Genomic DNA, 17,331 nt, shown 5'->3' with positions numbered 1-17,331 from the left:
ACTGAAAAGAGCTAAAGAGTTGCTTCGCTTCGCCGAAAGAGGTGAACTGCCGAATTCGGTTTTCTCCTTCTCCAATGAGAAAACATTCGTTGTCCTGCAGTTTGTAAAAATACCCAATTGTCAATCACCTCAAGCAAACGCTTCGCCGGGAATAGGCCAATATACCGCAGATCAACATTCGGGCAGCGTGTGACGGCTTCCTTGGCCGTTTGAAGGCCATAATTCGTGCCAAAGGTGACCAATTAGAACAAATCTTACCTTGTTCTAAAATTTGATACTATTTCCGACATTTTTTGCTTTCATTCAATAAAATTTAAGAAAAATGTAAAAATTATGACGTTTGACTTTGTTCATCCTGTATATCTTAAGCCGATTTCTTATTTAGTGTGCACCAAATTGGATTCTGGCATATACGACCGAATTCAGCCTAGGAGGAGGTACTTCAATTTTGGTGAAAATGCGTTCAGAATTTTGGCACACATATCCGATTTGGTGTTTAAGTCCAGATACAGCTCAGAAATACCTCTGTAAAATTTGATCAAAATCGGCTCCGATTTCGATATAGCCCCCATATATATTTTTAACCGATTTCACATTTATTGTGCACCAAATAGTCAACATCAGTTCAAATGGTGCATATACAACCGATTTAAGCCTAGCAGCAAGTTAAGCAAATTTGGTGAAAATCGCTTCTGATATAAATATAGCTCCCGATTTGGTGTTTTAGTCACTCCCATTTGCAATAAGCACTCCACCACAATTATATTTGCTACCAGATATTATATACAGCCCATAAATATCTTTGCCAAATTTGATCAAGATCGGTTCAGATTTGGATATAGCTTCCATATATATCTTCATCCGACTTCAAGGTTTTTGAACATTTAACAGATTTTTTTTTTTTTTGTGGAAAACTCGGTTCCCGCATATTTATTACTCCAATGTACATATTTTTTGATACAGCCCTTCTCGAAGTCATATCATGCCCCCTATAGCAATGTTATTTGGTATAAGGAGTACAAATGTTCCCGTCAAATTTGGTGGAAATCGATTCAGAGCTGAATATTCCATCACACACATTAGTTCGCTCTGATTTCATATAATATCTGCTCCAAGAACATAAGACGCATTCAAAAAACGATCATGGTTGATATGATCTACTTCACATAAATTCCCAATATAGTCATTCATTTGTTACGGGTAGCTCTACTAAATATTCATTGTGGTCTAGGGTATCATATACCCTACTATTGACCTCTCTTTAATGGTTTATTTATTTTTATGTTTTTTTTTTTTTTAAATTTTCAAAAATATTTTAATTCTCTCTTTCTCAGATGATGACAAATGCGAATCTTGCTCCGATATTCTGGAGGAATTGGAAAATATCGATGATGACACCGACAAGCATGGCATCCAATTTGTCAAGTCCAATGATGTTAAGTTGGCCCATGAAATCGGCATCTTTGCCTTCCCTGCCTTGGTCTACTATGAGACCGGCGTTCCGATCATGTATGATGGTGAGTAGCAACTAAAACCACTACAAACTATAAATAATTTGAAAATCCTTCCTCTCTTCGCCTCTAGGTAATCTCAAAAACGAAAAACGTGTACTGCAGTGGTTAATCAATCAAAAGAGTAAGCTATCTGACTTCCCTTTCGCACAATTCATAAAAAAAGAAACACACCAAACAATCTGCCTAAAAAATGATTAACATCCAACTGTTTTCTCTCACACAAAGTGTCTAAAACTATTTTATTAAAAAAACAACCGAGAACGAACACTGCATTGTAAGCCACCAAAAAAAGGAAGAAAAGAATTCATGCTAAACCTGATCATGTTCTTTCAAAGAGAATAATCTCACATCTTCTATTTCCATTTCTCTTCGAAAACAAAAGTATTAATTCAATTTTAGCATTCCAATTTTCAAAACCAAATGTACAAAATTTTTTGTTTACTTCCACACATTCTTTTCTCCTTCTTTTTTTTATTTTTTGTAATTGCAGTAGAGGTATTGAGAATGTTAATATTCGGCGCATTAAAAATTTTAAATCATAGTCTACCCAAAATAATGGCATTAGTTTCTTGGCTCTAAATTTTTTGTAGCATTCGACGACGACAAACTGCACAACTACGTCGAATACGACCCATGAAAATACTCTATCCGCTCTCAAACTGGGTGCGCATGCGCGCACCGCTCTCAATCTCAAGTTCTACGTTCGTTCCTTCTTTTTATCTAATGCTAACTACTCTAAGACTGATTTTGAACAAATCTGGCAACACTATTTCTCTAATAATCTAGGTACAAGACATCAAGCAAGGTTTTTATGGTTCAAATCTATTGTTATTTCCCTTTTTAAATATTTTTACTTTTTTTAAATATTGAGATATGAACCCTGTAGCATTGAAAGTTGGCAAAGTTTTGTCAAGCTTTGTTGATTATTCCCAACCTCCTTTTCCAAAACACTATTTTTCGCAATTTATACTTCTAGGATGAGTCTATCAATCCATGTCCAAACTAAACTTTACTTTGACCACCCTCCAAAAAACAACTTCTATGCATTCCAAAGGGGAAAATAGATTATGTTGGGCATATTTTTTCGAGTGTATAACAAAAACAGGTACTTACCTTGATAATCTTCATACATACTTGATTGAAGGTCTGCAAAAATAAAATGGAAATAATTAATTATTAATAAAAGAAAAATGTGACAATGTAAGCGTCATCCAAGATTAGTAACATAATATTATTAAAAACCAAATAAGAAAGAATAACAGTTGGGAACCCGAAATATTTAAAGATTAAGAGTTGATGTATTTTTCCAGAAATTATTATAAAATTAACATTAATAACCACTGTTGCAGGGTTTCAAAAAATCGGCTTAGGAAATTTGGCAAGACACTCTAAAATACCTTTAATAAGGAGACACAGCTCGAATATAACAAAACGTAGACCCACCCTCTTAGATCCCATTTGCCGATAGTTGCTTTGAAGAGTGTGTCAAAAAGCTTTAAAGTACCTTAAATCGAGACGTGTCGCAACAGCTATACTATATCTGGGACCTTCTAGTAACAGTAGTCCAATGTTAACTCGAACAATTTCATCTAAAACCCGTTAAAGAAGATAAAGTTGGACAGGCCGACTTTATGATACCCTACACCACTATGCACAATTAAGAGTTGGCGTATTTTTCCAGAAATTATTTAAAAATGGGGAAGCTCTTACCAGAGTGTTGAAATATAGGAGTCAAGCCTAAAATTAACCTTAATAACCACAATTTCAATTTCATCTAAAACAATTTCATCTAAAACTCCGTAGAGAAAGGTCAAAATTCAGGCGAGGCCGACAACATGATATCCTACACCACTATGCAAATTTTAGTAGAGCTTTTCGTAGGGAATTTATGTATTATGGCTTTAGAGCAGTGATAATTTGATAAAAAAATTATAACTTGGATTTATATCCAAATCAGAATCGATTTCCACCAAATTTGACGGAGGCAAATAACATTGCTATAGAGTGCATGGCATGACTTCGAGAATATATATCGGGGCATAAGATAGAGGATGATTTAAAAAACTGCAACAACGTCAAACGTAATAATTTTTACATTTTTTTTTTAAATTTTATTGAATGAAAGCATAAAATGTCGGAAATAGCCTCAAATTTTAGAATAACTTTAGTTTTGTTCGAATTGGTCACCTTTGGCACGAATTATGGCCTTCAAACGGCCAATGAAACCGTCACACGCTGCCCGAATGTTGCTCTGTGGTATTTTGGCCCATTTCCGGCGAAGCGTTTGCTTGAGGTGATCGACACTTTGCTATTTTTTAGTGCCAACCTTGCTTTCCAAAATGCTCCAGACACAATAGTCGAACGGATTGGTATCCGGAGATTTTGGTGGCCATTGTGCGCTGGAAATGAAGCGAGGAACCTCATTTTGTAACCGTGCTTAGTTTGGAATGTCCATGGTCTGCGGCCAAAGTGTTTGTGTGCCCAAGGCTTTAATACACCCTCCAGAATATTTTCGCGATAATATTCGTCATTTATTCTGATTAATACGAGCGGAGAGCGACCACCGGCTGTTATGGCGGTCCACACCATCACCATGGCCGGCGCTTGAGTTCTGGTGGCCAACCGAAGGTACACATTTTCAGCTGACCTCTTGGGACAACGAATTTTTTCTCTTCCGAGAAAACCTAATTCGGCAGTTCACCACTTTCGGCCAAACGAAACAACTTTTTAACTTTTTTGAGTCTATTTTCTTTCCGTTGCCGTGTAAGTTCTTTCTCTTTTTGGAATTTCAATGCCTTTACCCCGGACTCATTTTTCAATATTTGCCGAATGGAATATTGCTGAGTGGCTTAGAAATGATAGCAGTCTGAAGTTGATTGTATACTGTATACCTTACTCGGAAATATTGATTGCTCAGATTTTACGATTGCGCATTTTTAGTATAAAAATGTACTGAGTGTACCAATAAAAGTATCCTGAATATAAATTTGAACGTTTCGGATTTGTTCAGTTTTTTACAGAAAAAGTACAACTGCCTCTAATTGTATTGATAAAAACGATTAAAAGTGGCATCAAAATAGTACCCATTTCTGTGAAAAAAAGTTAGAAGTGGTAGAAAAATAGTAACATTTCGGTATTCAAAAATGATAATAGCGTATCAAAAATGGGTGTACTCTTTAGTGCAAAAAATAGTCTCTTTTAAGTACCAAGACCAAAAAATTTCAAGTGAAAGCTTTTCTAGCTTTCAATTCGTATTTATTCCAAGGAGTGGACCTATATTGACTACCTTTACTCGATGTTTGTACCAAACCGGACACGCTATTTTAGAATTATCAAAATTACCAGCAAGGCAGACCAACAGATATAACTAGATCAACTTTTGATGTGTAGGAACGGGTTTTGTTTGAAGGATTAGAAATCCTTAATTTATGGAGACACATTATCGACCTATCACAGGCTGTATAAATAAAAAGTAATTACATCATTCAATTTCCTAAAAATAATAGTTCTTCCCTTATAAATCCCGGAAGAAAGACGTCGAAAGCCTACACCGCGGCTCTGTAAATGAATTTCGAAAAATACAAAAAAAAAACAATTTCTACCCACCCAAATAATTCCACAGAGAGCCTTTTGATGTTCCTCATCAACAATTTTCAGGCTTAAAATCAAGTTATACACTCCCAAGAAAAAATATGTCTACAACATTAAATTCCCCGAACCGTAGCTATTTCTATGACCTCTGGCCCTTTTATTGCAAAAAACGAAACCCCCAAGGAGACAATGCATGTTTTAACCAAAAAAACCAACAACAGCACTAACTGTACAAATGTTTGTGGAACTCTAAAAAACACACATTTTCTGACTAACAACAACAAAAAATAAAAATAATAATAATTAATTAATAATTTTGCAAAAAAAAATAATAAAAAACAATAATCAAATCAAATTCAGAAACATAGCTGACACAATGTTTTGTTTTGAAAAAAAATATACATCTTTTTTATTTTTTAATGTTCAATAAACTTTTATTAACAACTTCTTGCTAATTGATATACAAATGAATAGAAAGCAAAATAAAAAACCCACAATAATTGAAATGAACTGATAGTTGTTAAAATAAAATAAAAAAAAAACTAAATATTGAATAAGAATGGCTACACTGTGCAAAAAAAATAAGAGTAATTTTTGTAAATGAAACGAAAATAAATGAGAATATTGTAAAATATTTTAGAAAATTGGAAAAAAACAAAACAAAAACGAATTGTTAACTTAATGTTATAACGAAAAAGAACAACAACTTGTCAAATTTTGTCTGTGAACCATTTACTCTCTCTTTCTCTCGCTCCACCCTCACAATGTCCAACCATTTAAGAGATATCTCAGAATTGCAAATGTCAGCATCAAAAGCATTTTGTCAGTTAAGTTTTTGTCTCAGAATAGCTCTCTTGCGCATAACGATCTACTATTCTTCTCTATTGCGTTGATAAGAATTTAAAACAATTACGAAAGTTTTTTTTTTTTTTGAAACAAAAGCACGCTTTTTTAATAATTTTGTAAATGCAAAAAATTTCTTTGTTTTGTTAATTATTTTTAAAAAAAAGACAACTTTCCAAAAAAAGAAAAGAACAACCAAAAAATTACCAGATGAAGAAAAAAGCTACTAACTTTTTCACTGTCTATATGAAAAGAAAAAAATGTTTTTTTTTTTTTTGATTTGAAACCAACAGAGAATTGTATTGAGAATTCTCTGTCCTTTGTTAATTTGTAATTTTTTTCTTGTTTAACAACATTTTCTTTGCCTTAATGTTGATGACGTTGAATGAATGAATGATGATTTTTTGAACTGGAATCTGACAAAATGTTTTTGTTTGTTTGTGCACAGATGACGAATGTTTCTATGTTGGATTGGGTCACGAAGGCCGTTCAGCTAAGCGAGGCAACAACTTTGTGCCCGACCACTACCAACCATTCCAATGCTGTCCAACTAAATTGGAAAAGTCAACTAAAGTTCCTAAAATGACTGCTCAGAGAATAGGACATAGCAAGTCTGGCGACAGTGACAAGCATCCAGGCAACTTTCAATTTGGAACACCCGAATCGACACCCATCCCCAGCGGCAAGAGCTCCTCGGCGGCCAAGGCCAGTGCCGGCAGCAAGAAATCCAAGACCAAGGTCAACAAGAAGCCGGTAGTGCCCGAAAGCGATGAAGATGATGACGACGATGATGATGAGGATGACGACGACGACGATGATGATGATGACGATGATGAAGTTCCCGAGAAATTGGTCAAAGTCTCCTATGCCAACAGCCGCAGCAAGTCATCTGCCAAGAAACCTGCCGATACTAAACCCGTCCCTGCTGCCAGCATCAAAACTGCTTCTGCCAAATCCACGAAAAAGACTCTTGCCAAAAACGATGACAAATTGAATGTCAAAACCGGTACGTTCGAATCTGAACTTAGTAAATATCTTGTTTGGTAGAATCTCCCCAAGTGACCCTGAAATTGCAAAAAAAAAAAACAAAGTAGTTCGCATGAGATCCCCACACATTATCCCATCCAACACCCCTCCCTATCCCCGTAAAACAATTCCCAACAAAGGGTTTTAAAGTTAAATCACTTTGCACCCCTTTGAGATCAGAACTTTTTATCTTAGCCATAAATCGTTAAGTCTTTTTTGTATTTTTCCTCTATTTTTTTTTCTTTTCTCTCTCTTCTCTTTTGTAGGCATAAACTATTTGCAAAAACGACTAAAAAATTTGTATAACCTAATTTTTCAGGATATCTCGCTGTAGGTGGAAGGAAACATTTCGACTGACTAAAAATGAAATAAATAAAACAAAACTATGAAATAGACCAACCACCTCTTCTCCAAACGCTCACCCACACACCCCCACACATTTAAACAATAATCCAAAAAATCCAAAAAAAATATTTTGAAATTTATGCAAGAGTTTTTTTCGTTGCAACATATTTTAACCAGAACAAAAATCAAATCAAACCAAAAAAATCAAAACGCAATAACCGCAGCTGCCGTTGCTTCCCGGAACCTACTTCTCAATTGATCTGCTTTGAAGCGTGCAGAAATCCGCCGATCGACTCACTACTAATATATAGTCCTTTTTAAGTTCTTTTGGAAATAGCCGATCAAAATCAAACATTAAAACTATCAACCACCACCATTAGCACCAACGATTTTATTTTAATTTTTTCGAGTTTTTAAAGCAGCTATAGGCAATGGATAGTCAAAGGGAGATTCCCTCCATTGTCCATAACTGCCTTAAAAACACAATTTTTAGTTTTCGTTCTAACGTAATGTTTTCGCCATCAAAAGCTTTGTTCTAAACTGTCAGCAGTCTCACTTTTTTAAAAAAACAAAACAAATTTACTTAACTATTTTTAAATGAAATTTTATACTCTCATTCTTGTTTCCTCACCTTTCTCTTTTTGATACTAGAATTTACTCTTTAAAACAAAAATAAAGTAACAACAACTTCAACTTAACTTTAAAACTCACACAAACTCAAGAATCTCATTTTCCAAAATTTGTCCATCCCATTTAACTAATCCGATTAGGAAGCTTGAGTTTTATCATGAGCCTTGGGCTTTTCTCATTGGAAGAGAAGCAGAGATAATGCTTTTTATTTTGGTATGAGAGACAGAATTTCTCCTTCCACGAGCAGGAGAAATGCAGAAATGGGGGAGAGGATTTTAGAAAATGAGTTTTCTCTTTAATGTTTTTTTCTCTCGTGTTTTTCTTTTCAATTAAAATATCTCTTTAAAATAAATAAATTAAAAATAATAATAATAATAAAATAACAAACTAGGAGTTCACACAATTTAATTTTGTTAACATTTTCTCTCAGTTGTTGTTGTAGTTCATTTCTAGGCTTTTTTGTTAAACTTTAAATATTAATTTGTTTTGTAAACTTTTGTTATGTTTGTCAATGAAAATGGAAATGAGGCCAATGTCAGAGAAACGACTAGAAGAGAAACCAAAAAAAGGAGTGTCATCAACAGATCTACATCAACAGATCTACTTTTTTGTTAATCAATTTTTAGCCTATTTCAGATTCCCTTTTGTTATTGTGACATTGGCCTACTCTGTTTTTTAAATTGTTTTTTTTTTTAATTTAATTTTTGTTATCGATATTAAAAATATCGAATATTTCTTTAAGTTAATTTATAAAGACATAATTTCAAATTATGTTTAGTTAAAAACAAAAAACTATTAGGGGCACTACATTTCTCCTAACAATCGGAACAATTTTCAAACCAATGTTTAAAACGTTCTGTAAAAAACAACTTTGTAAGGCTGGCATCTAAGTAAAATTCAAATAAAAAAATGCTTAGATGGGGCCAGTAAAAATAATTTTGTAATTTTTTTTATAATTGCCAAAATGAGCTCTCCATGTAATTAAAATCAAACAAAAAATATTTTGTACTAAATATATGAAAATAATTTAAATATTTGAAATTTTGTAAACAAAATAAAAACTTTTGAATTGTAAGAGATAAGAATTAAAATTTTAATTAAAACTATAAAAAAAGGCCCTACATGGTCTAATCTTTAAATATGCAAATAAAAAATACAATTATCATAAAAACAATTTTGTAAAATAAATATAAAATTTTGTAATGTTGCAAATATATATAAATAAATAAGAGCTCCATGCTGATACTGAAAAAAACACCAATATAGTTTTAAGTTTGCCTTAAAAATCAAAGATATTTTGTAAAAACAAAAATCTCTTGTGAAACAAATATCAGTTCATTTCTCTATAGAAGATGCCAAATATTTTTTTTAACCATAAACAATTGATATAGTTGTTTTAAAAAGCAATTTAAAGCTGGTGTTGTACACATCGAAGCTTTCTGTAAACACATTACTTTAAAATTTTCTTTGCTAACGTGTTAATGATTGTTTCTCACAGGTATTTTGAATCAAAACTTAAAATTGATTTGAACCCCGCTAAAAAAATTAAAATATATTAAAATATGAAATCAATAAAAAATAATCAAATATTTTGCTACAAGGACTTCCAACAAAGACTACAACACGTAACACTAAAAACACTAACGCTCCAAACGAAATTTTTAGTCAACATGCTTAAAATCCGTTTATGTTTGACGGCCTCATGTGACCTTATTCTCATAATTAACCCTAAAATCGTGTAGAACCTAAGGTAAATATTTTAATATAAAGAATTATCATGTACATTGTAAACAAAGGCTATATTCGCGCGGGGCCGACTATGTAATACCCTACAACACCATAATATAGTGGGAAAACTCCTTAGGTCCAAACACATTTTAGTCGATTATTTGAAATAATGCTATACTGTCCTGCACATACGTTGCCTTTGTTTTTTAACCGGGGCTATTTTCCTTACATTTAGAGTTTATGCCGTACTGATATACTTCTGAGCTGTCCTATACCCTAACTTAATGCAAAATTCCGTTTCCATTGGTTTTTAGTTGTGATCTGTAGAGCCTCTTCAAGATCGGGATAGTTTTAATTTATGGTCCATTTGTTCTCCTAAATATATATATTGAAACACAATAGGCTTCAGTTCTAACCCTAATTCGATCCACCTGCTAATCGATAATTTTCACTTGAATATAATATAGTGTTATAAGGTGAAAAAATATTACCAAACCTAAAATTAAATATTATAGTCTAGTGTGAAAAAATCGCATGCGATTAAAAAAATATGACAAAAATATAAAAAATCACTTTTTTACAAGAAGCCATTCTGAATTTGTGAGAATTGTCAGAATCAGTCCAGTCGTTCTTGAGATATAAGCGGTCTAAGTAAAATCCCCTTTATTATGTAGGAGGTACATATTTTGCTTTATATGCGATATCTTGGATATGAGCATCAAAGTAACGGTCAGAATGTAACAGAACATTTTTGGCCCAATCAAACTTATATTAACAGGGTAAAAAATGCATGAGCTTGTGGATCCACTATTCTTGGATGTTTGACAAATTTTTCTTATCAAACATAAAGTGAATTTGGAGATATGCAATATCGGTCCAATCCTTCTACTACATATGACTCAAAACGTCAATTTTTTTAATGATAATAAATTACCTAATTAAATGGATTTATTTCAAATCCTAATACGAGGTTATATGCCACATCACGTGAGAAAATTGGCCCACTCCATCAGGTACCTTCCCCACAAACGGTCAATATTTGGAACAATCATAATTTTTTTTAAATGCGATGTAAGCATTCGATTCCTTCGTCACTTCGTTCAATCCAATATTTCCACAAACACAAGATCTGGTGAGAAGATGGGACTACTCCTTCTGGTACCAGCGCCACAACGGGTTTTGATTAATTATAACCCTTATAACATGCGAATAAGGTTAGTGATTTTTTGAGATTTTGTATATCTCAATATGGTTTATTGGTCGACCCATTCTAGTACCTCCTCACACAACGTCAAAATTTTTAATAATTATAACTCTCCATGGTAAAGTTAAGAAGGTTAAGTCATTTCAAATAAGCATACCCATCTCTGCATTTTCTGTAATTTACCTTGTCAAATTTCACTGTATAAAAATTAGGTTTCCATCTCTGATTTGAGTATTTACAATGGATTTTTTAAATACATATTTTGACAATGAGATGTTGTCAAAAGAATAATTTAAAAAAAAAAATATATAAACATCTGTTTGCATGACCTTACCATGGTAGAATTAAGAAGGTAAAGTCATGTAACCATTGTATACACAGAGATGGGACAGAGATGGGAACTGTTTTTTATGCATTGAAATTTGACAAGGTAAATTACAGAAATGCAGAGCTGGGAATGCTAATTTGAAATGAGGTTACCTTTATTTCATTGTACCATTGACTTTGCCTCTCATAAAATGCAGAATAATTCTTCTACATTTAGTTTAACTTCAAACAATGCAATGTCGGAAACAGGTCAACATTTTGTATAATTGTAACTCCCATAGCATGAGAAAATATTTCCCACTTCTCTTCAAAGTTTGAACACTGCAATATACTAACATTAGATTTAGTATAACGATGGTATTTGCAGGTCTAATGTATATGGTACTTTTTACGAAGGACATATGTCAATTATTGTTCAAATGCTTAGGGCATATATCTTTAACTTTTTTGTACCCTCAGCCATATTTCTACACAGGGAGATGGGCAATATGGGTTCACCCCACACATTTTACCTTTAAGAGTAATTAAGGATCATACAAGTTTTTGGAAATCTTAATATTTTTTTCATCGCTAGCTCAGGTGTAAAACAGAACAACATCAATCCAATCCATGAAGTGCCTCAACAACAAAGCGTCAAAATTTTGAATTATTATAACAAGTTTGCACATTTTAATATTTGAACCCACACAATATGTGTTATGAATAACGGACCACTCCTTCTGGTACCTTCCCCACAAAGGGACAATATTTTAAATAACCATGGAGCTCGTAAAACTCGAAATGATCATCCGATTCTTTTCAAACCCGACACATTCTAATATTTCCCTTAACAAAAGGTCTGGTGTGAGGATGATATGGTATATCGGCTTAATCCTTCTGGTACCTCCCCCACAACGGGTTACAATTTTTCCTTCAAATTTAAAATTTTACGCTATAGATATCTGATACCTCCCCACAAAGGCTCACGATTTTCAATGATAATATGTCTTAAAACTTTCGAAACAAATCAATTATTCTCATTAAATTGGAAATAAATATTAAATGTTTTTTTCCTTAATTTTGACTATTCAAACATTTTCATTAGTATGAAGGGAAATATTTCGCTTCACTTCAACATTTTCTAAAAACTATCACATATCTGATATAAAGTGAAGAAAGTAGTCGACTTAGTCCAAATCTGGCACGTTGCAATATTTACATAAGACCTTCAGCAGATACGAAATGGACAATGTTGGCCCATTCCTTCGGAACCTTCCTCATAAAGGGTTAACAGTTTGAATAGTCACAACGCAATTACGAAATAAACGAACATTAGCTGAATGTAAACATCTGTAGGCAAACCTGACTGTAAGTTTTTAACTTATTTTTAGAAAGACATAAAATGGTAAGGACATGACAAAATGCATTTTGAGGAAATGGTTTGGCTATAAAATGTAGAGGAACAGTCCATTACAGAGGCATGTTAATAGTAACAAGTAAAAAAACAGGAAAGTTCGGCCGGACTGAACTTTTAATACCCTCCACGTCCAAAAACTATCACTTAAAAGAAACCCGTTATATGGGGACTATGCGAAGACGTGACTGTTGGCTGTAGTAGCCATTACGTACTTCAAATACGAAATTTGTAACAATTCCGGTACATAATATCGCAAAAATCATTAAAAAAGGAATATCGGAAAGGCACCGTTATATGGGGAGCATACGAAGACGAAGACTTAACCTGCATACTGGGGAAATATGTATGTATGCAAAATTTTAGCCTTCTATCTCAATTCACTCGAATGATAGCCTGATTACAACAGACAGACGGACAGACACACACAGAATTTTACACTGATCCAGAATATATAAACTTTGTACGGTCAATCATGAATATTTGGAGGAGTTACAAACGGAATGAATATGCTAATATACCCTCCATAAAATGGTGGATTGTATAAAAATACAATTATAGAACAAACAACCTATACAGAACACGAAAATCTAAAGGTATCTTTGCATGAACCATCATAGGTATCATATCAAGTCCTGTGCAGAATTTCAAAGCTCTATCTTTAACAATAATATCGAGACAAACGGATGAAAGGACAAGGGCGAAGCTTTCTTGGAAGTTTACGCTGATCGTAGGCATACATATGTACTTTATGGGGTATCCGACGAGGTGTGGAAGTTATAATTAAACAAAGTTTCATTACGCTTAACCTTTGTTAGTATTTCTGAATAAGTGGTTACAAGCCTTTGAAATAATAATTTAAAAAAAAAATATAAAATACGTTCTGCATTTGAAGTGTCTCCTTAGAAGAAATTAATTTTCAAGGCAGTCAATTCTCTGGGTCTAAGAAAGTAGAGAGAAACCTTAACAAGACATTTAAAGTAAAAAGCTTCTGCTACACTTTATTATTCCAATTCAAATGAAAAATATTCACTGCTAATAGTTTCGCATTGTCCAATAACCTCACCAAGACAGCAATTCAACCATAAATGCAAATCTTTTGAAGGAAATTAAAAATAACACAATTAAAAAATACAAACGAGCTACATTTAAAAATAGAAATTTAATTAAAACAATTTGTACGAAAACACACTTCCATGGAAATTATTTCAAAAATAATATTCTTCAACAAAACACACATACACACCCACACACAAAAACACACCCAAGTACATGCGAACCTAAGCTATAGACACAAGCATTTTACTAAAACTAAAAACATGTGAAAAATTCCCATAAATCAAAGAAAATATTATGGAATTTTTCCACCTCAAGGCAAATTTGCTGAAAATGGGTCTGAAAATATTTTATAGCCCAACCTCCCCGCACAAACATTTCAGCCAAGAAATTCAGGCAACATGCCAAAATCAACAAAATGCGAGTAAAAAAAAACTAACAAACTAAACTGAATTACTTAAACAATAGGGCCCATAGAAGAAACAACAACACCAACAAGGTCATAAACTATTTTGATTGAATTTTAAACACTGCAGTAAACAGGTATGTCACCACCCTTCAAAATTGACACGAAAAGTAGGGGAGGCATTCCGCTGGCCTCCCTTTCTTTTTGTATTTGGAGAAGAAAGTAATTGGATAATAATTTGTCCCTTTTTCCCACGGCCAGGTGATATCAGCAAAAGTAGTGCGGTTTTCAAATGGATCCTGGAGCAAAAGGCCGACGAGAGTATTGAGCTAATCGATCGTGAGACCCTGTTCGAATACATCAACACCAAAGACTTTTTGGCCGTAGTCTTCTGTAAGTATAGCCTTTGGAATTCCTCAAACTCTTTTAACCACTGTTTTATATGATGGCTATTTTTCAGTCTTTTTTTTTGTGCAAAATCAAAAACAAAATAATAAACTGAACTAAGGTTCGCCTAAACAAGACATCATACGAATACAACAACTCTCTTTTTTAACAAAAAATAATTAAAAAAAAAAACTCTACTAAAAATCAAAAGAACTGTAACTGCCTCTTCTTGATTTTATCTATCCAACACTCTTCATATGTTTCTCTCTCTGTTTTTCTCAAAAATAATCGTTAGGTTTATAGCAATAATTTTCGAATTATTAATAGAAATAGGCAATAATCTATTTAATTTTTTAAATATTTAAAAAAAAAATAACAATTTGTGTTTCATTTTTCATTTCAGACAAAGAAGACGATCCGGATTCTCCGCGTGTTTTGCGTCACATTGAACTGATCGATGACGAGGCCACAGAGTATGGCATTCAAATTGTCAAATGCCACGACAAGCTAATGGCCAAGAAATATGGTTTCCGTAATCCCCCTGGTATTACGTACTTCCGCAAGACCAAATACATTAACTATGACGGCGACATCGATGATGAGGAGGAGATTTTGGATTGGTTAACTAGCCCTGCCAACATGGAAATGACAGATCACATTGAACAAGTCAATCGTAAAATGTTTGAGAAAATCCGCAAGGCTTCGGATTATTTGGCCGTTATCTTTTGTAAGTATTGGGGATAAGAGAAAATGGGGTAGGGGGGGACTTTTTTTCTATTTATTTAAAGTTAAAACAAATTTGATTTCGAAAATTTATGGAATTTATAACAAAAGGCTAGAGGTAATGTAAACAATCTACCTTCAGCCTTAACACTGGGTTGAAAAAAATGGGTTACTCCTTGAAAAAACAACTTTTTGGGTGATGATAAATGACAAAGAAATCGGCACTCAGATCATGAGTCGAATGTTCCTCCACAGCTCGAGAAGGAAAGTAGCATAAAAGGTTTTCGATCGGTTAATTTACTTTCTCCTCTTCACAGAGACCACTTTAGAATTATCCCCTTTGCATGTTCATGAATGGATATTGCAGTTGCCTTTTGATTTATTCATACCTAATAGGGACTGAGTTCTTCGTAAGAAGATATCTGGCCAGATTGGCCCCTTGCCTCTTTGTACCGGCACATCGGTTTTCTCATTTCCATCAATACTAAAGCGAACAGGTACTTAACAAAGCCAGAGAGTAGAGTACAGATTTCCCAGACCTGCTCTACACCTCAGGACTGCATCGGAATTGGTTGTGGAAAATCAATAGTTTTAAGAGCCGCTTGACTATCCACACAAATCGTCACCATAGTTTCAAATTATTTCATGATCGCACAGATCTCTGCCAGAAAAACACTGCAACTTACAAGAGAAGGTCATTCCTAAATGCTCTCCGAAGACTCCGGCTCGGTCAGTAGAATGGTACATTTTTCCATACCCTTTCACTATACAAAACCAAAGATCCCCGGGGTGAATTTAGTACCATTCCATATCACGGAAAAAGTTAATACCATTTTCAAGTGGTAGTAGAGAAATTTCCATTTTGAAAACCAGTAAGGAATACACATATTTAATATCGATATTTGGCTTTAGAGCAGTTATAGTTTGGTTTCAGAGAGAACTAATATGTAGGAGGCATATCCAATTCTGAATCGATTTTCACTAAATTTGACGGAGACATTTTAATCTTTTATACGAATAATATTGCTGTAGAGTACATAATATCACTTCAAGAAGGAGTTTCACAAAAATGGAAACCTACATCCCGAAATTTACTCCATTTGAGCTGATATTAGCCATTATTTGCACAATAAACCTGATCGGATTAGGGATATATATGGGAGCTATATCTAAATCTGAGCCGATCTTAATAAAATCTGATAGAGGTATTTCTAGGTTATATCTGATATCTGATACCAAATATTATTCGTATGGAATGTTAATTACGCATTTGATCGGACGAAACATATAAATGGGAGCTATAGCTGAATCGATTTTCAACAAATTTGATGTATTCGCTTCTAGACTAAATTCGTTCGAATGTGTCAAAATTGAGGTCATTTGGACTGATATTGGTCATTTGCTACACAAATAACCCAAAATCGATTGAAGATGAAGCTACATCCAAATCAAAACCGATCTTGATAAAATTTGGCAGATGTATTTCTGGGATGTATCTGATATCTGGTACCAAATATTATTCTTGTGGAGTGTATATTACGCATTTGAGGGATTTTAACACCAAATCGGATGAAACATATATATAGGAGCTATAGCTATATCTGAACCGATTTTCACAAAATTTGATGTACTTGCTTTTAGACTAAATTCGGTCGAATTTGCCAAATTTCAGGACATTTGGACTTAAATTGGCCATTTGCTGCACAAACAACTATATCCAAATCTGAACCGATCTTGATAAAATTTGGCAGATGTATTTCTGGGATGTATCTGATTGTTGTCGAATGCATATTACGAATGTGAGGAAATAAAACACTAAATCGGATGAAATCGGATAGGAGCTATAGCTATATCTAAACCGATTTTCACAAAATTTGATGTACTTGCTTCTAGACTGAATTCAGTCGAATGTGCCAAAATGCAGGTCATTTGGACTGATATTGCCCATTTGGTGCGCAATTAATCCTAAATTGGTTGAAGTTATATATGGGAGTTATATCTAAATCTGATCCGATTATCACCAATTTCAATAGGGTTCGGGCACCATTGGAAAGCTTGTTTTTTTTGTTGTTGTTTTTTTTTTTTTTTTTTTAAAGAATATCTTTTGCGGAACACGTATTTTTGGATGGTTCTGTTAACTTTAACAGAGCTCTGTTAA

The 17,331-nt window shown here is 33.6% G+C and overlaps 1 protein-coding gene across 13 annotated transcripts in view; it reads left to right on the top strand.

Moving 5' to 3' along the window:
* The window catches only part of LOC101896609 (uncharacterized), a 96,127-nt gene that overhangs the window by 63,312 nt on the left and 15,484 nt on the right, over positions 1–17,331 (top strand). For 11 of the 13 annotated variants that reach the window (XM_011297545.3, XM_005191403.4, XM_011297549.3 and 8 more), the window contains 3 exons: positions 1,335–1,517; positions 14,325–14,456; positions 14,854–15,177. In XM_011297545.3, the coding sequence (XP_011295847.1) occupies positions 1,335–1,517; positions 14,325–14,456; positions 14,854–15,177 (639 nt within the window). Of the gene's footprint in view, positions 1–1,334; positions 1,518–1,584; positions 1,636–6,396; positions 6,955–7,240; positions 8,038–14,324; positions 14,457–14,853; positions 15,178–17,331 lie in introns of those variants that run through there. The other 2 variants (XM_005191405.4, XM_005191404.4) reach the window with 2 other exon arrangements.

This window comes from Musca domestica, unplaced genomic scaffold (genome assembly GCF_030504385.1).
Source record: "Musca domestica strain aabys unplaced genomic scaffold, Musca_domestica.polishedcontigs.V.1.1 8, whole genome shotgun sequence".
In the NCBI taxonomy this organism is placed as follows: Eukaryota; Metazoa; Arthropoda; class Insecta; order Diptera; family Muscidae; genus Musca; species Musca domestica.
Note: the sequence above shows the minus strand (reverse complement) of the source record. Positions and strands in the feature narration are given on the sequence as shown.